The sequence below is a fragment of the Heterodontus francisci genome, chromosome 2, assembly GCF_036365525.1.
Source record: "Heterodontus francisci isolate sHetFra1 chromosome 2, sHetFra1.hap1, whole genome shotgun sequence".
Taxonomy (NCBI): Eukaryota; Metazoa; Chordata; class Chondrichthyes; order Heterodontiformes; family Heterodontidae; genus Heterodontus; species Heterodontus francisci.
This window is the reverse complement of record NC_090372.1, coordinates 181,510,172-181,533,807: the sequence shown is the minus strand read 5'-3', so window position 1 is coordinate 181,533,807 and position 23,636 is coordinate 181,510,172. Positions and strand designations below refer to the sequence as shown.

At 41.7% G+C, this 23,636-nt stretch overlaps 1 protein-coding gene across 5 annotated transcripts in view; it reads left to right on the top strand.

The window, feature by feature from the left end:
• LOC137349138 (rho GTPase-activating protein 12-like) overlaps window positions 1–23,636 on the top strand; it is a 241,639-nt gene that overhangs the window by 146,224 nt on the left and 71,779 nt on the right. For 3 of the 5 annotated variants that reach the window (XM_068014532.1, XM_068014549.1, XM_068014521.1), the window contains 2 exons: window positions 13,022–13,153; window positions 18,540–18,623. The exons of 1 other annotated variant lie outside the window; for it this stretch is intronic. In XM_068014532.1, the coding sequence (XP_067870633.1) occupies window positions 13,022–13,153; window positions 18,540–18,623 (216 nt within the window). The remainder of the gene's footprint in view (window positions 1–13,021; window positions 13,154–18,539; window positions 18,624–23,636) is intronic. One more of the 5 variants, XM_068014542.1, reaches the window with a different exon arrangement.

The window sequence follows — 23,636 nt, the reverse complement described above, 5'->3', positions numbered from 1 at the left end:
GTGGATCCGACCCGCATTTTACGGGTCCCTGGGCTTTAAGTGTTCAGAGGCGGGACTTCCACCCGCTTGAGGGAGGACGTCCCGCCTCATTGAGCTGCCGGCCAATCATCAGAGGATTGGAGGACACGGAGCCAGGGTCGAAGGTAAGTAAGGGTTGCCTTGCTGAGCAGATTGGTCGCGAGCTGGCGAGACGAGAGGTTGTTTGGGGGGAAGGGGGCATCTCGGGTCCTGGAGATGGTTGGGGAAGTGGGGGCAGTCTTCTATGTCAGGCCCCGCCCCCGCCCCCGCCCCGTGCGCTGAGAAGCTGCCAGGTATCACTGAGCGGCCTTTCATGTCTACCAGACGCCCGCTTGCCAGGGGTATAATACCCATGGAGGTGGATGAAGGCCGTTAAGTTGCCACTTAAGGGCCTTGATTGGCCTGGGGCGAGTGGCCCATTTTTCGTCTCCCACTACCGGTGAAGCAGGCCGGGAAGGCTTCCCGGAGCCTCCCACTCAATTTTATGCCCCCCACTGCCATCCAGCTCGCTGGGGTGGCGTAAAATTCTGACCCATATTTTATATTTTTGGAAATTTGATGGATGATCAGCTAGGAGCCACTTTATTTATTGCCCTCTGGAAATTGATTTGTGGGTACCTGCAGTACACTTGATTTATCTTGCAGAGTAATGTCACTGCTTAATTTGCGTTAACTGCCAAGTCCATATTGATAACAGGAAGACTTGGCTGTGAGAAGGAGACAAATCTAAGCATTTGTAATAATATGCCACATTAAGGGTAGAGCAAAACAGGCTGTCAAAGCTTGGCTTTCGCCTAAAAGGGGATAGTTGACTGAAAACAGGTTTCTGAGAGCACAAGCTGATACTTTTGAATCCTGCTGGGTGTAACAGCTGTATTTAATTGTGACCTTTTTGATCTTCCTTTGATTCATTTTGGATCACAAAGCAGTATGGTGTAATTGTTTCTACTTTTGTTAGTGGATTTCTGCTTCACTAAGTAGTTGACATGCTAGGGTTGGCAGGAGCACCTGATTTCTTTCTCAGTTTACAAATGGACACTGATCCAATTTGAGCATTAATATATAGAGCCTCCAGGACACTTGAGATATTTTTGTGGGTTTATAGCAACTTCAGTAAGATAAGTAAAATTCTGTAATTTAGTCAAATCTGTGGTATTCTTTTCAACTTGATTTTTTGCTAAATCTGATCCATAGTTTATAGTTTGAGGGGTACAGCCTGTCCATTTATCAGTGATCCAGCGAATAAGAACAAGATGTCCCCTGCTATATTTGGTGACTATCAAAGACACGAGGTTTATTCAACCAAATTACCAGTGCATTACCAAATAATTTAAGCCGTCACTTTGGTTCATAGGATGTATGCTCTTGTATATAGGAGCTGCCTATTTTGTTGGACATGAAAAAATGTCTGAAGAAGCCTAAGTTAGAACAATCTTTGTTTCTTTGGGCCTAATTGCTACAGTGCATTGGAGCATCAACATGCAGCAGTATGGAACAATGGGATAAATGCAAAATACTGCAGATGCTGGAAATCTGAAATAAAAACAGGAAGTGCTGGAAATACTCAGGTCAGGCAGCATCTGTGGAGAAAGAAGCAGAGTTAACGTTTCAGGTCTGATGAAAGGTCACAGACCTGAAATGTTAACTCTGGAACAATGGGAATCAGGTTCACACAGCTGAACTCTACTCACAGCAATGTCCTTCTGTACAAGAAGTGCCAAATGTAAGCTGTTTTTCCACAAAAAGGGGAGAATGACCTTAGAGCCGCAATTGCACACTTTTACAGTTGTTTCAGAGCATTTACAGAATTCTCTCAAGCATATCAATAGCAAAACAACTGTGGTTAATGTTGGGTACAAGAAGACTGGCAGAGAAAAATGTGGAGAAAATATATCATACACAATTATAAACGTTAAGAGAGTTAAGCATCTGCTCAAATGGAGTACTAAATTTGCACTTATATTTATAATATGTGATTACTGTATTTGACATTAAGACAGGTATTCATCAGGAATTATGAAGCTCTGCAACCTTTAATGTAGGCTTCCTGGAATTATAAAACTTGTTACGATCGAGGCAGGAGCCATGCACTGTCAATTCAGTCCCATCACTCCACAGGTCGCAGCATATTATTAAAGTTTTCCCACCCAACTGGAAAACAGTCAAATTAAACACTCTAATAACCCCCAGAATAAGACAGACCAAACCAGGTGACTTTAGACAACAGCAAATTAACTATTTATTGAAACTAAATCTTAAACACTATTAAGATAAACCTATGTCTAAAGACTTTATAACTTCTTATTTTAACCTAACTCCCCCATTCTCTCTCTCACACTCAAAAATCACAGTAACCCGTTTCTTTAAAAAAATTATGTTTTAAAAATTAGCTGTTCCTTAAGAATTAAATCGTTTTTGTGGGTTACGTTACTGATGGGTGAGGTATCCTAGTGCTAAAAAAAAACAAATGAGACTCCAAGTCTCCACGCGGATTTGATAAAACAATCCTTCAGTTGATAGGCATTCAAATATTTTGGCTGCAACAGGCGTCACACAGTTCTTTCAACGATGAACACAGCAATAGGTCTACTTGAATTTTTAAAAATCGGCCGTCTTTTGGTAAAAAACGATACTGCGAATTCCCGAAAACACAATCAGTCAAGAGTCAATCTTGAAGCAAAGACTCTTAGATTGGAAGTAAAGAAAAGGAATTTTGCTACCTCCACCAATAAAAATGGTCTCTTCAAAGGGCTTTTTTCCTCCTTAGGCAATTAACATGCCCTGTAGCTCATTGTAGAATTTCTGCTGAGAGAAATAGACAGCTCTTGCCCCTCCAGTGAGCACACTTTGGTGTCTCTCTAAACTGGTTTTAGCTGGATTTTTTTGACACCGTTAAATTGAAACATACCATGTGACCACCTCACTCCTGTCACCTAGGTAGCAAATGCAGCTGGCACACTGTTCTCAAAAATCTAAACTTCTCTCTCTGTCTTAAAGGTACACTGTTTTTAACAGTCTTAAAGGCACACTGTTTCAAACAGGAGAAAAAAAATACAGATCCGTGACACTATAAAACTAAAATTAGTCATGTTGAAATGTAGAATTGGAAACCATTTTAACCTAGGAAGGATAATTGAAACGTACCTCACTTATTAACGGAGGCCAGTTCTTCCAGTCATGGTCTATGCCTGTGAAAAATAATTTCAATATTGATGGTATAGACATCAATATAAGGGAGCACTGTACAATAATTATACCATGAGTAACACATGGTACTACTACTTTTCTTCTCAAAGTACACTTCATAAAATTTTGCAAAACAGCATTATATAACAGTCTAAATTTGATATATTAAGTGCAGTACAGTTCAGTGTCGTTCAGTACTGTATTTGACATTCTGAGGTGCCTCACTACACTTATGATTACAGGTTATATTTACAATATACATTCAATGTCAAACATTCTCTGGTGCATCTAGCTCAGGGGGTTTTCCCACTGATTCCAGACCCTTGGTGTACAATGGCAGGAGAGCCTTGGACTGGCATTTTCCCATTGGGCCTTTGCGACAGCTGCCCCAAGCTTTAGTGCATCCCTACTCCTCTACAGTTTTGAAAAACACTGATCATTATAATTCATTTTCTGTTCGAGTCAGTGCCTCTATATTTTTATAATGGCAACCAGAACTGTACGCAGTACTTTGTGTGGTCTAATCAGTTTTTTTCTATGATGGTGGAGCAGAATTGCACTCAGTACTCCCCATTGAGGCTTAACTAATATAGTGTTCAAATTCATGATCACTTCCTTGCTTTTGTGTATAGATCATAGAATCCTAGAAGGTTTAAGGCACGGAAAGAGGTCACTTGGACCATCGTGTCTGCGCCGGCTGAAAAACGATCCACCTATTCTAATCCCACCTTCCAGCATTTGGTCTGTAGCCCTGGAGCTTACGGCGCATGAGGTGCATATCCAGACTCCTTTTCAATGAGTTGAGGGTCTCTGCCTCAACTACCCTTTCAGGCAGTGAGTTCCAGAGCATCACCACCCTCTGGGTGAAAAAGTTTTTCCTCATCTCCCCTCTAATATTTCTACCAATCACTTTAAATATATGCCCCCTCGTCACTGACCTCTCTATTAAGAATAGACCCTTCACCTCCATTCTATCCAGGCCCCTCAAAATTTTGTACGTTTCAATCAAATTTCCCCTCAGCCTTCTCTGTTCCAAGGAGAACAACCCCAGCCTATCCAATCTTTCCTCATAGCTGCCTTTTTCCAGTCCTGGCAACATCCTCGTAAATCTCCTCTGTACCCTCTCTAGTGTCGAATCCCCTGTGCATAAACACTGGACCCTGTTTGTGGCCTTTTCTAATATGAGTTCTCATCTTTAAAAAAATCTATGTACCTATGTCTCTTTATGCTGTCTTAAAAGGCAGCTCCTTTCATTCTTCTTTGCCCCCCCCCCCCCCCCCCCCAAAAAAATATCCTACTTTATGCTTTGGACTGTATGACCACCTTATGAAAGCAAACAATATTGACCTTAAAATGCATATACTGGTAGTATAGTGCAGTACTTTATTGTTGGAGAATGTAAGACTAACACAAGAATTCGGAGTAGGAGTAGACCATTTGGCCCCTCGAGCCTGCTCCACCATTCGATAAGATCATGGCTGATCTGATTGTGGCCTCAACTCCACTTTCCTATCTGTCCCCCATATCCCTTGTCAATCAAAAATCCATCTAACTCAGCCTTGAATATATTCAGTGACCCAGCTTCCACTGCTCTCTAGGGAGGAAAGTTTCACAGGCTGATGACCCTCTGAGAGAAAAAATTTCTCCTCGCCTCAGTCTTAAATGGGAGACCCTAATTTTAAAACGGTGTCCCCTAGTTCTAGACTCCCCCACAAGGGGAAACATCCTCTCAGCATCCACCCTGTCAAGTCCCCTCAAGATCTTGTATGTTTCCAGAAGATCACCTCTCATTCTTCTAAACTCTAATGGGTATAGGCCCAACCTACTTAACCTTTCCTCAAAAGATGACCCCTTCATCCCAAGAATCAGTTTAGTGAACCTTCTCTGAACTGCTTCTAAAGCAATTATATCCTTTCTGAAGTAGACTAAAACTGTACACAGTACTCCCAGGTGTGGTCTAACTAAGGCCCTGTACAGCTGTAGGAACACTTGTCTACCTTTATACTCTATTCCCCTTGCAATAAACATCAACATTCCATTTGTCTTCCTAATCACTTGCTGTACCTGCATGCTAACTTTGTGATTCATGTACCAGGACACCCTGATCTGTCTGTACCATAGAGTTCTGCAGTCTCTCCCCATTCAAATAATATACTACTTTTCTATTCTTCCTGGCAAAGTGGACAAATTCACATTTTCCCACATTATACTCTATCTGCCAAATTTTTGCCACTCACTTAAGCTATCTAAATCCGTTGGTAGACTTATGTCCTCTTCATAGCTTACTTTCTTACCTATCTTTGTGTCATCAGCAAATTTAGCTACCATACATTCGGTCCGTTCATCCAAGTCATTGATATAGATTGTAAACAGTTAAGGCCCCAGCACTGATCCCTGTGACACTCCACTAGTAAAGGCTTGCCAACCCGAAAATGACCCATTTATCTCTACTCTCTGCTTCCTGTCAGCTAACCAATCCTCTATCCATGATGGGATGATATCCCCTACACCACAAGCTCTTATCGAATGCCTTTTCAAGATCCAAGTACAACACATCTGCAGGTTCCCCTTTAACCACCGTGCTTGTTACTTCCTCAAAGAACTCTAATGAGTCAAACATGATTTCCCTTTCACAAAATCATGTTTGTTCTGCCTGATTGCATTATGATTTTCTAAATGTCCTGCTGTTGCCTTCTTAACAATGGATTCTAGCATTTTCACAATGACAGATGTAAGGCTAACTGGCCAATAGTTTCCTGCCTTCTGTCTCCCTCCTTTCTTGAATAGAGATGTTACATTTGCGATTTTCCAATCTGCTGGGACCTTTCCAGAATATAGGGAATTTTGGAAGATTACAACCAATGCATCTAATATCTCTGCAGCCACTTCTTTTAACACCCTAGTATGCAAGCCATCCGGTTCAGGGGACCTGTCAGCCTTTAGTTCTAATAGTTTTTCCAATACCTTTTCCCTAGTGATTGTGATTATTTTAAGTTCCTCCCTCCCTTTTACCTCTTATTTTCAAGAATTCTTGAATCTCCTTGTGTCTTTGACAGTGAAGACACAAAATACCTGTTCGCTTCCACCATTTCCTTGTTTCCGAGTATTAATTCCCCAGTCTCTCTCTACGCTCACTTAAGTCACTCTTTTCCTTTTTAAATATTTGTGGAAACTCTTACTGTCTGTCTTTATATTTTTTAGCTTTCTCTTTTTTTTTTAAGTCATTCATTTCTGGCTTCTAAAATCTGTCCAATCTTCTGACCTATCACTGATCTTCACAGTATTATGCACTTTTTCTTTCAATTTGATACTATCCTTAACTTCTTTATTTAGCCTCGGATGATGCATCCTTCTCATAGAGTCTTCATTCTAAATGGAACATATCTTTGCTGAGAGTTATGAAATATCTGCCACTGCTTCTCTACTGTCCTACCTTTTAATCTATTTTCTCAGTTCACTTTAGCCAACTCGGTCTTCATACCCTTGTAATTGGCTCTATTTAAGTTTAAGACACTAGTCTTAAACCCACTCTTCTTACCCTCAAACTGAATGTGAAATTCAATCATGTTATGATCACTATTGCACTTTACTATGAGGTCATTAATTAATCCTGTCTCATTGCACATTACCATGTCTAAAATAGCATGCTCCCTTGTTGGCAGTAGAATGTACTGCTCCAGGAAGTTGTCCCGAATACACTATTCCAGGCTCCCTTTGCCAATCTGATTCGTCCAATCAATATGAAGATTAAATCACCCATGATTATTGCAGTACCTTTGTTAGAAGCCCCTATTATTTCTTTCCTGTATACTGTGTCCTACAGTGTAGCTATTGTTAAGGGGCCTATAAACTACTCCCACAAGTGACTGCTTTGCTATTTCTTATCTGTACCCAAACAGATTCTATATCTTGATCTTCTGAACTAAGGTCATCTCTCACTACAGTACTAAGGGTCATCGTTAATTAACAGAGCTACCCCACCACATTTTCCTAGCTTCTTGTCCTTCTGAAATGTCAAGTATCTTTGAATATTTAGGTCCCCGCCTTGGTTACCTTGCAACCATGTCTTTGAAATGGCTATTAGGTCATACATATTTATTTCTATTTGTGCTATCAGTTCATCTGTTACGAATACTGCGCACATTCAGATACAGAGCCTTTAATTCTGTCTTTTTACCATTCTTGCAAACTCTGGCCTTATCTGCTGGTGCACTCTTCAGTTATGTCCCTTCTTGCCAAACTCTGGTTAACATGACCCATACCACTGCCCTGCTCTATTGTCTTCGTCCTTTCTCTTTCACTTACACATCTCCCCTCATGTGATCCCTCCCCTCTCCCACTATTTAGTTTAAAGCACTCTCTACTGCCCTAGTTATATGACTTGCCAGTACACTGGTCCCAGCATGGTTCAGGTGAAGACCATTCCAACGGCACATCTCCCACTTTCCCCAGTGCTGGTGTCAGTGTCCCCGAATCGAAGCTCATGTCTCCCACAACAATATTTCAGCCACATATTCAACTCACGTTCTCAGGCAGCGTATTCAAGACCTTAGCCACATGCTGCGTGAAAAAGTTTTTGCTCATGTCACTTTTGCTTCTGAAACCAAATTCTTTAAATTTGTGCCCTCTCGTTCTCGATAGGCAGGTTCAATTGAAGCATTCAATAGGGAATTAGACAGTTATATGAAAAGGAAGAATGTGCAGGGTTATGGGGAGAAAGTGGGGGAATGGAACTGAGGGAATTGCTCTTTCAGCGCGCCAGTATGGATGCGTTGGGCCGAAGGGCCTCCTTCTGCGCTGTAATGATTCTGTGATTCTTCAATTGTGGTTCAGTTAGTAATCAGAGATTATTACCTTTGTGTTTCTGCTTTTTAATTTAGCCTCTAGCTGCCATAATCCCGAAGAAGAACCTCTTCCCTAGTCCTATGTATGTCATTGGTATCCACATGGACTACAACAATTGGATCCTCTCACTGTAGGTTCCTCTCCAGCCCTGAGCAGATGTCCCGAACCCTGGCACTGGGCAGGCAGCACAGCCTTCTGGACTCATGCTCTTGGCTGCAGAAAACTGTGCCTGTCCCTCTGACAATACTGTTCCCCACTGCCACTACATTTCTGTTACTCCCTGCACCACGGTGCCATGGTCAGTTTGCTTATCCACCCTGCAGTCCCTACTCTCTCCCATACAAGCTGCAAGACCCTCGAACCTGTTGGACAATTGCAAGGCTAAGGCTCCACCACTTCTATCTTCCCAATCTCCATACCTGCCTCACTTGCAGTCACGCCCACCTGTCCTTGGCCATGGACCAAATCAGAAGACCCTAGCCTAAGGGGTGTAACTGTCTTCTGGAACAAAATGTCCAGGTAACTTCCCCCTCTCTGATGCATTGCAGTGTCCGCAGCTCTGCCGCCAGCTCATTAACTCTGAGCTGCAGTTTCTTGAGCTGCAGGCAATTAGTGCAGATGTGGTTGTCGTGGATCACACTGGCATTCACCAGCTCCCACATGCTACAACTGCAACACATCACCTACCCTGTCATCCTTACTGTGTTTTAATTAACTCATTATTTTCTTAATTTTTAATTAATGCCTCTAGTCCTGCTTATTATTTCAATTAATGTTATACTTCTCCTAAGAAAAAGAGGGAGATGATAATGCTCCTGGACTGGTAATCCAGAGGCCCAAGCTAATGTCCTGGGGACACCAGTTCAAATACCACCACAGCAGCTGGTGGAATTTAAATTCAATTATTAAACATCTGGAATTAAAAGCTAGTCTCAGTAATGGTGCCATAAAACTATCATCAATTGTCGTAAAAGCCCATCTGGTTCACTGATGTCCTTTAGGGAAGGAAATCTGTTGTTTTTACCTGGTCTGGCCTACATGTAACTCCAGATGCAGAGCAATGTGGATAACTCTTAACTGCCCTCTGAAATGGCCTAGCAAACCACTCAGTTTAGGGCAATGAGGGATGGGCAACAAATGCTGGCCTTGCCAGCGCTGTCCACATCCCAGGAAGAATAAGTAAAACTCACCAACCAATCACGCACCTACTTTCCTGTTGTGTCACACTTCAATTTTATTTAGAATGCTTTGAACCTAGAGACTCACAACCTCATGCCCCAGCTCTTCAAACTTTCGTCACTGTCTCCAGGTTATCCTCTATTTCTGGTATGCTCTCACCTGCCTGCCCACATAATTAATGCTTCCGGGCTTCAGCTCCGTCAGAGCAGAACGTCTTCCCTCACTGCACTGAATTCCCACACTTACCAAATTCCCAAGCTCACGCTCTGTCTCAAGCTACCTTCATGCCTGCTTACTTTGTGTGCTTAGTAAGACCGCCTTTTTTTATTTATTGCCCGTCCCTAATTGCCCTTGAGAAGGTGGTAGTGAGCTGCTTTCTTGAACTGCTGCTGTGTTTGGGTGTAGGTACACCAACAGTTCTGTTAGGCTGTTCCAGGATTTTGACCCAGAGACAGTGAAGGCACGGTTATATAGTTCCAAGTCAGGATGGTGTGTGGCTTGGAGGGGAACTTGCAGGTGGTGGTGTTCCCATGCATCTGCTGCCCTTGTCCTTCTAGGTGGTAGAGTTCGTGGGTTTGGAAGGTGCTGTCAAAGAAGCCTTGGTGAGTTGCTGCAGTGCATCTTGTAGATGGTACACACTGCTGCCACTGAGCGTTGGTGGAGGGAGTGAATGTTGAAGGTGGTGGATGGGGTGCCAATCAAGCGGGCTGCTTTGTCCTGGATGGTGTTGAGCTTCTTGAGTGTTGAAATTACACCCATCCAGGCAAGTGGAGAGTATTCCATCACACTTCTGACTTGTGCCTTGTAGATGGTGGACAGGCATTGGAGAGACAGGACGTGAGTTATTCGTTGCAGAATTCCTAGCTTCTGACTTGCTCTTGTAGCCACAGTATTTATATGGCTGGTCCAGTTCAGTTACTGGTCAGTGGTAACCCCCAGGATGTTGATAGTGGGGGATTCAGTGATGGTAATGCCATTGAACATCAAGGGGAAATGGTTAGATTCTCTCTTGTTTGAGATGTTTATTGCCTGGCATGTGTGTGGTGCGAATGTTACTTGCCATTTACCAGCCCAAGCCTGGGTGTTGTCCAGGTCTTGTTAGATCTGGACATGGACTGCTTCAGTATCTGAGGAGTCTCGAATCGTGTTGAACATTGTGCAATCATCAGCCAACATCCCCACTTCTGACCTTATGATGGAGGTCCGGTCGTTGATGAAGCAGCTGAAGATGGTTGGGCCTAGGACACTACCCTGAAGAACTGTATTTATACTAGCAGAAATTCTACAGACCTGAGTCATGCACTGCTAGCTAGAGAAACCAGTTCTAACTAGCTACCTAATTAACTAACTGTAGCTGCCTGTCCAGCTGGGAGCTTGTTTATCCCTGACTTTAGACTGAAAGAAACTTAACTAACAGTAAATTGTAGTTAAATGCTAAATGCAAACTTGACTAGCTCTTAGAATGAAATTGATCCTTGTGATTGCCACACTTCCCAAATTGCCAAGCTCAGATTCTGGGCTGAATTTTATGAGCGCCTCGACGCGGTGGGTTGTGGCGGGGGGGGGGGCCCGTAAAATCCTGTGTTGAGAGGCCCACCTCAATCCCCGACATAGAGAAGGGCCTGCCGCATATTACCAGCGGCAGGGGGACATCGGTGCAGCGCCCCCCCCCCCCCGGCCGTCTGGCGGCGGGCCCTTCATCTGAATATTCAAATTAACAATAAAGACGTAAATTAACTTAACTACAGGCAGCGGCCGTCCCACAACGATTTTTAGGGCCGCTGTTCGTCCTTTGCGTGCCTTCAGGACTCCATATGGAGCTCCAAGGCGAGAACCTGGTGGAGAGGGGGGAGAAATAAAATTTTCAGGGTGGGAGCAGGGAAATCAATTTTTATTGGTTGTGTGAATGGTGGAAAGGGGTTGTAGGGCTAATGGTTGAAGGTTAGGGGAAAAGTGCGGGTAGGGAATAGTGTTTTTTGTCAATGAGGGCCAATTAAAAGACCATTGCGGGGGTTGGGAAAGGGCCTCCATAACATTAGTGTTTATTTAAAAATTGGCAGTAATGTTCCTTTATAAATTTAAATCTCTTAAGGGCTCAAAGCCCTTCAAAAATGGCGCTGTCGTAGTGGTGCCAGACGCCATTGCCGGGCATGTGGCAGCCGTCCCCTCTACGTCATCGGGGGCAGCCACCCCGCCCCCTCCATTTAACTGAGCCCCTGTGCATAATATCGTGGGGGCTCTTCAGTGGCATTTGCGTGTCGGAAGGCCGCCGAGTTTAAATCGTGCTGCCGCTGAGCATGCTGCGTGACTGAAATTCAGCCCTCTGTCTCAGGCTGCACTCAGTGATGAGCTGCTACCTTCATGCCTACTTATAGTATGTTACAGGAATCAAATAGATAACTTAGTAAGCAGTATTATTCATTTTTATGCAGCAATAGACTGTTTTGCACCCAGTGTCCACTTGCCCATTTTTGCTGATGAAGCTCAGCAGGGTTTCAAACATCCCATGCCTGTGTTCCCTTCCCTCTGGTTTTTGTTCCCTTCGAATTTTTTGCCACTCTGAGCATCATGCTTACCGCTAATTTTCTGCTCACCAATTCAAGTGCAGCACAGCCAGGTTCCTGCTGCACAGAGAGAGGAGTGCAGAACAAACATACAAAGAACCAGATGTGTGCAAATTACCACCTGCAAGTTGCTTTCAAATACTGCATTTGAACTGTTAGTTTATGAGTCTCCTTGAAAAAGCCTGTAGCTAGAGGCTGAGTGAGTCCTGATATTTCCTTTTAAGAACTGAAGCAAAAAGATATGAAACTGATAATTTGTGCTCTGCTTGAAGCCATATTTAATTTTTTTAGCAGGATGAGAAATTTACTTGGTAGACAGTATTTGCCATTTTTTTTTGAGAAACCCAGTTGAAGGACCATGACCCATAAAACAAAGTCTACCATAGATTACAACTGTAAGTGTTTTACTTTATTAGTGTCTATTTGTCCACATTTGCCTGGGGATTCAAATATCCGATGCAGAGGTCGCCATAGCAGCCTATTTTGTAATATGAATGCACTGCCATTTCTGTTTGATTCCCTCGCTCAGTGGGACAGATGGAAGGATTGAGTCAGACTTCCTTTGCACTAAAACTATAAATAAGGAAATTGTTGTTTGTTCGATATGAATTAATGAGATTCTGAAGGTCCAGGGAAGGATTTTTTGAGCTTTGCAGCACATTGGGATCTCTGCACTCATTATTTGTGTCTCAGCTACTGGAAATGGTAGCTTATATTGATTGAAAAGCCTGGTGATGGTATAGTCTCCTAGTCTCCTGAGTATTAGCACTGCAGGACTCAGAACTTCAAGGTGCAGTAGAAGGGGTAGGGTGAGCAATGCTGTTCCAGCTGATGTCTGAGCACTTGCAGAAAGCATTCTGCAAGCGCCAGAGAGAGGACAAATTGGAATCGGCTGGCAAAGCATTGTGGGGAAATGGATGCAGCGCTTGCACAAGACTTGCTTCCTGTCCTAGAGCTGTTTACAGCTGCAGGGAGGCGTTTGTCTTCCCACCAGATGTAGCTGCTTCTTGGACACTGAACACACAAAGGAGAGATAGGCTAAGTTACATAAGCCATCTGATGTCTCGCCGCACCTTTAGTATAATCATTTGGTTCACATGTCGTAGGTCTATTTTTGAGTTAATATTTTGCCACTTGTGTCAAATTTATTGATGCTGTTGGTCAGCTTTTGCTAGTTTTATTAGATTGACATGTATGTTGTTTGTATTCTAATTTTTTTTTATTAATAGTACAACATCTCAGCAAAGCAACAAGAAGTTGTTAGTAAAAGCAGAAGCTTGGACAGGAAGCCAGCTGAGCCATTAGTATTGACAAATTGGCGACATAGCACATATGGAGTTGGGCAGTTGGACCTTGAAAAGGTAGGAAATTGCACCTTAAACCATAACCTGTTAAATCAGCTGAAATTTCTTATGGTTAATCTGTAAAATTGCTGTTCCTAACCTACATGGTTAATTCAGAATGCCGACTCGTGCAACATTACTGTGTGCATATTTATTGCCACATTTGCTAACTTAACAATAGCGACTACACTTTGTGAAGCACTCTGAGATGTCAGAAGGATATGATAAGGCACTATGTAAATGGATCTTTTTCATCTATCCTGTGATTTAGACAGAAATATTGTAATACAAAAGCTACTGCAGATGCTAGAAATCTTGAATAAAAACAGAAAATGTTGGAAATAATCTTTCATCATAACCTAGAAAGGTCGTTGATCTGAAATATTAACTCTTGTTTCTCTTTTTACAAATGCTATCTGACCTGCTGAGTGTTTCGAGCATTTTCTGTCTTAGTATTAATTGTCTTTGCATCTTGCGTTTCTTTGCAACACAATGTTTAAAGACTTAATTTATTTAGAACTGAGAGTAATCTTAGTTACATTCTGCTTACATTCTGAAAAATTCAGGGCTTTGTACATACAATGAAAATGGCCTCACAACGGGTAAGATGCAGAGTTTCATTGAACATAGCAAACAACCATATAGCAAATCAGTGGACTGTATTGGATATTATTCTACACAGTTGGGAGTCAGTAATAAAATGTAACTTAAAAATAAAATTATGGTGGGCAAAAAAGTAAAATTTAATGAAAGTGTTGATGTCTTTAAAATGTGATGAAATGGCAATTCGTCATACATAAAGTGATACAGCACAGAAAGAGGCCATTCAGTCCATCATTCCTGTGCCAGCTCTTTGAAAGAGCTGTCGAATTAGTCCTATTCCCCATCTCTTTCCCCATAGTTCTGCAGATTTTTCCTCGTCAAATGTTTATCCAATTTGCCTTTGAAAGTTATTATTCAATCTGCTTCCACCACTCTTTCAGGCAATACATTCCAGATCATAACTCGCTGCTTAAAAAAAATTCTCATCTCGCTTCTGGTTCTTTTGTTAATTGTCTTAAATCTGTGTCCTCTTATTACTGACCCTTTTGCTACTGGAAACAGTTGCTCCTTTTTTACACTGTCAAAACACTAGATGATTTTGAACCCCTCTGTTAAATCTCCTATTCATCATCTCTGCTGTAAAGTGAGCAATCCCAGCTTCTATAGTCTCTTATCCCTGGTAACAATCTAGTAAATCTCCTCTTCACCATCTCTAAGCCCTTGACATCCTTCCTAAAGTGTGGTGGCCAGAATTAGACACAGTACTCCAGCTGGGGCTTAACCAGTGATTCAAAAAGGTTCAATATAACTTTTCTTTTGTACTGTGTACCTCTGTTGATAAAGCCAACGATTCCATGTGATTTTTTTAAGCAGCCTTCTCAGCTTGTCCTGCCACCTTCAAAGACTCGTGTATATACACCTCCAGCTGTCTCTGTTTCTGCTTCCCCCATCCCCCCCCACCACCTTTAAAATTGTACCTGTGATTTTTTTCATATTGATTTCAGTGTGGTATCTGAAATTGCATATGTTGTCATCCGATGGACTGTCGGGACATGAAAAAAAGCATTTTAAATGTAGCATTCACAAACAAGTTTCAGTACTTGGTGATACAAATGGACCATGTTCAGTTCAAAATACTGGCTTTGGGAAATTTCAAATCATTAAATATTCACAGGTGAAACAAATTAATTTAGAAAATTTAACAAAAGCACACACTCTTTGAAATAGCTACATAATAAAAAGAAATAAACTATTCATCTCAATGAAAAAAGCAAATTCCTTTATCATATAGTTTCTAGCTATAATCTAATTTTTAATGTGATATTTACTTTATGTATTTTTAATAGCTCAAATGGCTTAAATGTATTTTGTGCCTAACAATAGTCAACTGTGTATTTAAACACTGTACTACATGTTTAATTGATTTGAAATGTTACACAAATGTGGAGAACATTGTTGAGAATTCCACATAGGTTTGGTAGAATTTTAAGGATAAGTTTAAGTACTGTAAATTTTCAAATATAATACACCAAATTATAGTGCAGGCTAAACCACATACGTGTAACTGTTTCTCACTGTTTGGGCTGCATATTGTTCTAGTAAAAATTTTAGTGTTTTCAGTATTGTACAGACCCTGCAGTTTTGTAATTTTGGGAAGAAGTGCATTATGTTTCAAGATTTGCAATAACCCCTTCTAAGGTAAATTCTGAATTAGATAGCAGGTTTATAACGGCATGGGGTTGGGTACCAAGTTGTAGTATCAAAAATTAGAAACAAGGTGCACAGAGGACTTGGAGAGACAGAATTAGAAATAATACAGAATTAGGTGGTATCATAGAAAATACAGAGGTCTAAATTAGGGTTGGAATGCACATGTGTAAATGCATGAACGTGGTTAATAAGGTTGGTGACCTGCAGGCGCAAACAGCCTGCAGGTCACCAACCTTATTATGGCTTGAAAAAAGGCGAGGACTGGATGCCTAACATTCCTGGGTACTAGGTATTCAGAAATGATGGGGAAGAAAAAAAATGGAGGAGGGGTAGCAGTTTTGATTAAGGCAATACTACAGTGCTAGGAATAGAGAATGTCCTTGAGGCGTCGAAGACAGTTTCTATTTGGTTAGCGTTAAGAAGCAATAAAGAAACTATTACACTACTGAGTGTATTATAGGCCAGCAGATAATGGGAAGGAGATAGAGGAGCGGATTTGTAAAGAAGTTACTGGGAGGTGAAAGAGCTATAAAGTAGTGATAATGGGAGACTTTAACTGTCCCAGTGTTGAATGGAGCAGTGATTGTGTTAAGGACAGAGATGGGAGGAATTTCTGGTGTGTTCAGGAGAATTTTCTTGGTCAATGAGGAAGAAGGCATTGCTGGATCTAGTCCTGGGGAATGAAGTGGGTCAAATGGAGAAATTCACAGTTGGGGAGCATCTCAGGAATAGTGATCTTGTCACCTCCTGACTTGCCAAAGCCTGTCCATCAACAAGGCACAAGTGAGAAATACTCTCCACCTACCTGGATGAGTGAAGCTCCACCAACACTCAAGCCTAGATACCATCCAGGACAAAGCAGCCCACTTGATCGGCACTCCTTGTACCACCAGCGCATAGTGGCAACAGTGTGTATCATCTACAAGATGCACTGCAGCAACTCGCCAAGCTTCCTTCAACACCACCTTCTAAACGTCTACCACCTAGAAGGAAAAGGGCAGCAGATGCATGGGAACACCACCACCTGCAAATTCCCCTCCTTGCCATACACCATCCTGACTTGGAACTATATTTCCATTCCTTCACTGTCGTTGGATCTAAAACCTGGAACCCCCTCCCTAATAGCACTGTGGGTGTACCTACACCCCAAAGACTGCAGAGGTTCAAGAAGGTGGCTCACACCACCTTTTCAGGGCAACTAGGGATGGGCAACAAATGCTGGCCTTGCCAGTGATGCTCACATCCCATGAAAGAATTTTTTTTAAGTTATGGAAAAAGACAAACAGCAGTCTAGAATAAAAGTTCTCAATTGGAGGAGGGCTAATTTCAGTGGATTGAGGAGGGATCTGGCCTGGGTAAATTCGAGTCAAAGACTGGCAGGCAGAAATGTAATGGAGAAATGGGTGACCTTTAAATAGGGCGTAGTTTGGGCACAGTCTAGGTTCATACCACAAGGAGGAATGTGAGGACAACCAAAGCCAGAGCTCCTTGGATGGCGAAGGAATTAGAGTAGGATGAAGTAGAAAACGGGGGCTTATGACAGATGCTAGCTTGATAATACCAGGGCAAATCTAAAATCTACAGAGAAGTGCAAAAGGAAATAAGAGGAGCAACGAAACAGTGCATGAATAGATTTTCTAACATAAGAGGGAATCCAAAGATCTTCAAGTTAATTAACAGTAAAAGGGTTGTCAATTGAACTGTGTGGCCAATTAAGGACGAAAGCATAGACCATTCATCTTAACATCAGTAGTAGGAAAAATAATGGAATCCCAACTAAATGAAAAAATAAACAAACATCTAGAAACCAAAAATATAATAATGAATAGTTAATATGCATCTCAGAAGGAAAAGTCTTACTCGGCCAAACTCATGAAATTCTTCAAAGAGGATAACAAGGGTGATGTAGGTGAAATGTATCTGGATTTCCAAAAGGCCTTCGATATGGTATCTATCACATAATAGACTAATTAGTAAGGTTAGAGTATGCAGAGTCAGGGGGAAAGTAGCAGAATGAATGAATGAATGGCTGACTGGCTAAAAGACGGAAGTAGAGAGTAGGGGTAAAGGGTAGCAATTCACAGTGGCAGAAGGTGGGAAGTGGGTTCCCACAAGGATTAGTGCTGGGACCACTGTTCACAATTCATATTAGCGATTTAGACTTTAGAATCAAAAACACGATTTCTAAATTTGCGCTCGCCAAGTTGGGAGGGATAGTCAATACTGAGAAGGGCTGCAACAAATTGCAAGAAGACATTAATACAAATTTCAAGACGTTGATAAAACTGAAAAATGGATGTATAATTGGCAAATTAATTTCAACATAGGTACGTGTAAGGTATTAAATTTTGGTAAAGAAAATAAGAATCTAAATGGGATAGAGGAGCAAAGAGATCGGGAAATACAAATACACAAATCACTAAAAGTTGTGCTGCAGGTTAATAGGCCATAACAAAAGTAAACCAAGCACTCGGGTTTATTTTTAGAGGCATAGAATTGAAAGTAGAGAAGTTATGCTAAACTTGTATCGAACCTTTTTTGGACTACACTTAGCATACTGTGTACTGTTTTCGTCGCCATATTTATAAAAATGATATTGAGGCACGAGAGAAGGTGCAAAAATGATATACAAGATTACACCAGAGCTATAAGGTTATACCCATCAGGAACAGGCTGAGTTCCTTTTTTTTTGGTGAAAAGAGAAGGCAGTACAGTAATTGAAAAAAATTCTGTAGTAGTAATCCTATATTTTAAAGTAAATCAGTTCACCAAAGTACTGTTTTACAGCTGTAACCCACTTATATCTTCCATAATTTACAGATATGATTGGAGAAAGTGGCTCTCTTTTTCCACCGAACAGTTTTATCATTACAGGGAAAAGTATTTTATAATGCCTATGACATTTTGATAGAGTATTTTTTAGTAAATGGTAGACTAAATAATTTATTATTACAAATAATTTAAAAATTTATAAACTGATGAGATCAAACTGGGAAAAGTTGAAAACAAATGCTGTTACTTCAGTCATTACTAGAGTAGTTATCAATCCCATAATTGTTTATTTGACAAGGATCCAAGTTCTTTTTGAATTTGTAAATCAGTATTGTCTCAGTAAACTGAGGATAAATGAGAAACATCTTGATTTTTCCAGTTTACTTCAAAAAAGCACAAGCGCAATTCCTCTGAACATCTCTGTGCTCCATCATCGTATTTGCTTTTGCAGCATCCTGATCAAGTTAGTATTTTATTTTAATATGAATTATCCTGAAAAACCCTAGAGTGCAAATATATCTCAAATTTGTAATAATTATAATTTTTGATTAGAACCAGTCTTAATGAGCTTAATGCCTTTTTACTAATAGCACTTTATGACAAATAAACTTTCAACACCTGTAAAGGCTGTTCTGTTTGATCTGGTAATTACATTGTGATTGGATATTTCTCATTATGATCTGGTGTGATTGAATCGACAAGAGTCCTGACTTTGCAGTTCATTACAATATAAATGCTATTACTGCAATGAGTATTTCAGTTTGAATTTCTTGTTAGGTTGCTATGTTATTGGTATAGTGAATAACAATCAAGTTGGTGTTTTGACTCTGTGAAGCAGATGTGTCATCAGTATAGCAATTGTATAAGTTCTGTGAGCTGAGCATACAGGAAATTGGTAAAGATGTCCTTTGTGCTTTATGCTAACTTTGTTTTGCTATTGGGGAACAATGTATTTAAAAGCATGTACGTAGGAGAATGGAATTAATGTATCTCCCTCCAAATCCTGGCTATGTTCTAGTAAACCATAGGGGAATTTCAGCAGACTTTGAGTTATTATGTCATTACATAGTATTACATAGCCTGTTCCTGATCACACTAAACAACACTCCACTAGAAGTGGTTAGTAAATTCTGCTACCTTGGGTCCACAGTGACAGACAATATGGTCCTCAGTACAGAGCTCGATACACACATAGGGAAAGCAGCTACCGCCTTTGGCTGACCTGCGAAACGCGCATGGGATAACACCAAGCTGACCCTTAGGACCATGTTCATGGTTTTTAAAGCCTGTGTTCTCAGCACCTTGCTGTATGGCTGTTAAACATGGGCAACTTACAGTTAACAGGAAAAGAAGCTCAATAATTTCCAGCTTCCTTGTCTGCACGCATTATGGCTATATCCTGGCAGGGTAAAATCACAAATGTGGCAGTCCTCTCAAAGGCAGAGCTCCCTAGTGTGTTGGCAGTAATCAAACAGAGGCAACTTTGGTGGATCAGACATGTCCACAGGATGGAAGATGGTCGCATACCCAAGGACTTGTATGATGAGGTAGCCAGGGCCAGATGACTAGTGGGGCGCCCAAAGCTACGCTTCAGGGGTGCTTGCAAGCGTGACATGTAGGCCTTAAATGTTGACTATTGCACTTGGGTGTCGCTAGCTGGCGAAAGAGGGAAATGGCGACATATCCTGTGCACTTGAGTGCGCTACCACGATGACCAGTTGCTACAGCAGCTTGGCAACAGGCTCCAAAATCAAAAACAACAACTCCGTCACTTGGCAGCTTCACATGCAGCACTTGTGGCAGAACCTGCCTCAAGGATTGGCCTTCACAGCCATCAGCAAAGGTGCACCAAGAGAAGACACCCCACCTAAATGGATTGTTTGTTGCGTGTCTGTCATCTTTTGTAGATGGAAGGATGCCAACCAAATGTGCCATTCCTATGCATGGCAACTGGAATTGTGCTAGAGCATGTCAAAATTAATCCTTGTTGTCCAGTTTGTACTGCATTATGTTTAATACTGAAATTGCTAATTTATGCTTTTTTTTTTAAACAGTTTTTGCAGTCTTAGTTGAAGTTGAGTTAATTCATTCTTGGGTTAGTTACTAAATAATAATCATGCATTATTCTTCATGTCCACAATTTGTATATTTAAGTAATTTTCAGATTTCAGTGAAATAAAGAAAACCTTCCTATTTAACTTTTTTATTATAATGCAATTGTGTGATAATATTTACAAGTGATTTGTTCAGAAAATAATTGCACTTAGAATGAATTTACTGTGCAGTTCATTCTAAAGAAGTTAGGGTTTATTCACCTATTGCAATTTTAAGCTAGCAAGCAAATAAAAATACTCAAGTGGAATTTAATGCATTATATTAGGTTTTAAATTATTACTTTTCATCTGTACTATGAAGAAGGACGATGTAGGTGTAGAGATCAGGGAGGGGGATTGTGATACAGTTGAACAAATTAGAATTGAAAGGGAGGAGGTCGGAGCTGTTTTAGTGGGCTTAAAAGTGGATAGGCCCAGATGAGATGTATCCCAGGCTGTTATGTGAGGCAAGGGAAGGAGATAGGGGCTCTGACACAAATTTTCAAATCCTCTCTGGCCACAGGAGAGTTACCAGAGGACTGGAGGACAGCGAATGTGGTACCATTATTCAAGAAGGGTAGCAGGGATAAACCAGGTAATTACAGGCCAGTGAGTCTAACATCAGATTTAGATTTAGAGATACAGCACTGAAACAGGCCCTTCGGGCCCACCGAGTCTGTGCCGACCATTAACACTAATCCTACACTAATCCCATATTCCTACCACATCCTCACCTGTCCCTATATTCCCCTACCACCTACCTATACTAGGGGTAATTTATAATGGCCAATTTACCTATCAACCTGCAAGTCTTTTTGGCTGTGGGAGGAAACCAGAGCACTGGAGGAAACCCACACAGACACAGGGAGAACTTGCAAACTCCACACAGGCAGTACCCAGAATTGAACCCGGGTTGCTGGAGCTGTGAGGCTGCAGTGCTAACCACTGCGCCACTGTGCCGCCCGAGTGGTAGGGAAACTGTTGGAAAAAATTCTGAGGGACAGGATTAATTAGGGATAGTCAGCATGACTTTGTCAGGGGGAGATCGTGTCTAACAAACTTGATTGAATTTTTCGAGGAGGTGACTAGATGTGTAGATGAGGGTAAAGCAGTTGATGTAATCTGCATGGACTTCAGTAAGGCTTTTGATAAGGTCCTGCATGGGAGATTGGTTAAGAAGGTAAGAGCCCATAGGATCCAGGGCAATTTGGCAAATTGGATCCAAAATTAGCTTAATGGCAGGAGGTAGAGGTGATGGTCGAGGGTTGTTTTTGTGAGTGGAAGCCTGTGACCAGTGGTGTACCTCAGGGATCGGTGCTGGGACCTTTGCTGTTTGTAGTGTACATTAATGATTTAGACGTGAATATAGGAGGTATGATCAGTAAGTTTGCAGATGAAACGAAAATTGGTGGTGTCGTAAATGGTGAGGAGGAAAGCCTTAGTTTACAGGACGATAGAGCCGGGCTGGTAAGATGGGCAGAGCAGTGGCGCATGGAATTTAATCCTGAGAAGTGTGAGGTGATGCATTTTGGGAGGACTAACAAGACAAGGCAATATACAATGGATGGTAGGACCCTAGGAAGTACAGAGGGTCACAGGGACTTTGGTGTACTTGTCCATAGATCACTGAAGGCAGCAGCACAGGTAGAAAAGATGGTTAGGAAGGCATATGGGATACTTGCCTTTATTAGCCGAGGCATAGAATATAAGAGCAGGGAGGTTATGATGCAGCTGTATAAAAAGCTAGTTAGGCCACAGCTGGAGTACTGGTCGCCACACTGTAGGAAGGATGTGATTGCACTGGAGAGGGTGCCGAGAAGATTCACCAGGATGTTGCCTGGGCTGAAGCATTTCAGCTATGAAGAGAGACTGGATAGGCTAGGGTTGTTTTCCTTAGAGCAGAGAAGGCTGAGGGGGACCTGATTGTGGTATACAAAATTATGAAGGGCATTGATAAGATAGATGGGAAGAAAATGTTTCCCTTAGCGGACATGTCAATAACTAGAGGGCATAGATTTAAGGTAAGGGGCAGAAGGTTTAGAGGGGATTTGAGGAATAAAACTTTTCACCCTGAGGGTGGTTGGAATCTGGAACACGCTGCCTGAAGGGGTGATAGTGGCAGGAACCCTCAACATTTAAGAAGTATTTGGATGAAGACTTGAAACGCCATAGCATACAAGGCTGCGGGCCAAGTGCTGGAAAATGGGATTAGAGTAGATAGGTGCTCGATAGCCGGCATAGACACGATGGGCTGAAGAGTCTGTTTCTGTGCTGTATATCTCTATGACTCTATTCCAGTTTTCCTTTAACTTCATAACTTGCAATTAATACATTAAATGGCTTAATTGAAATTTGACTCTGAGGTGGTGATTCCCTCTCTCTCTCACTGAGACCTTCAAGCTGCTAACATGTTCCCTGTGCAAGGCATTGCATCAACAGCATGCCTGTAATTATGAAGTCCCATCTCAACTTATCCTGCTATAATTCACTTTCTCTCCGTCATTGAATTGTCACCCTCCCAATTTCCCATGGCCATTCTTTCTGACTGCCACTTTGGTACACTACTTTCTTGAATTCTTTGTGGTATTCAACATGGTCAAGCACCTCATCCTCCTCTATCATATCTCTGTGATTCACCTCCATACCACTGTCCTCATTTGGTTACGTGTCTACCTGCCTCAGCACAGCCATCACCTATGTTGGCTTCTCCTCCTGCTTGCACATAGTGCGGCTACCTTTCAGTTTCTTGTCCAATTGTTTCTTCATATCATCCATAGGCATAGCTTTATAATTATGCTGACACCACCCAAGCTCTACCACTGCCACCAACCAAATTCCATGACCACCACTGTGCTGTATGATCATCTGTCAACATCAAGTAGCAGAAGAGGAGCTTTCTCCAATATTATCATCAAAGCTGAAGCCATCCTGTTCAATTTCTGCTAAAAGCTTTGTACCCTAGCACCTGATTCTTCTCCCTTAAGATGCTTGGTAATGCTGAACCCAACGACATGGACTCTTCGTATCTTACTTGACCCTAAGCTAAGCTTCAAACCCCACATACTAGCCACTGTAAATGCTGCCTATTTATGCCTTTGCAACATCATTCATCACTGCCATAGAAATCCTTACCCACGACTTTGTTGCTCCAGGCATGCTTGTGTCTGCCTCCAATTTCCATGCTACGTGAACTACAATTAAAACAATGTGGATTGCAAGCTTTTCAAAGACCTACTGTTTTATTACTCCTGCTGTCAGCAATCTTCCATGGCTCTGTTTAGTCCAATGGATCAAATTTAAAATCCTCGACCTTGACTACATTCCTCCATAGCCTCTCACTCCCTACTTCTAAAATCTCCTTCACCCCTACATGTCAACACATG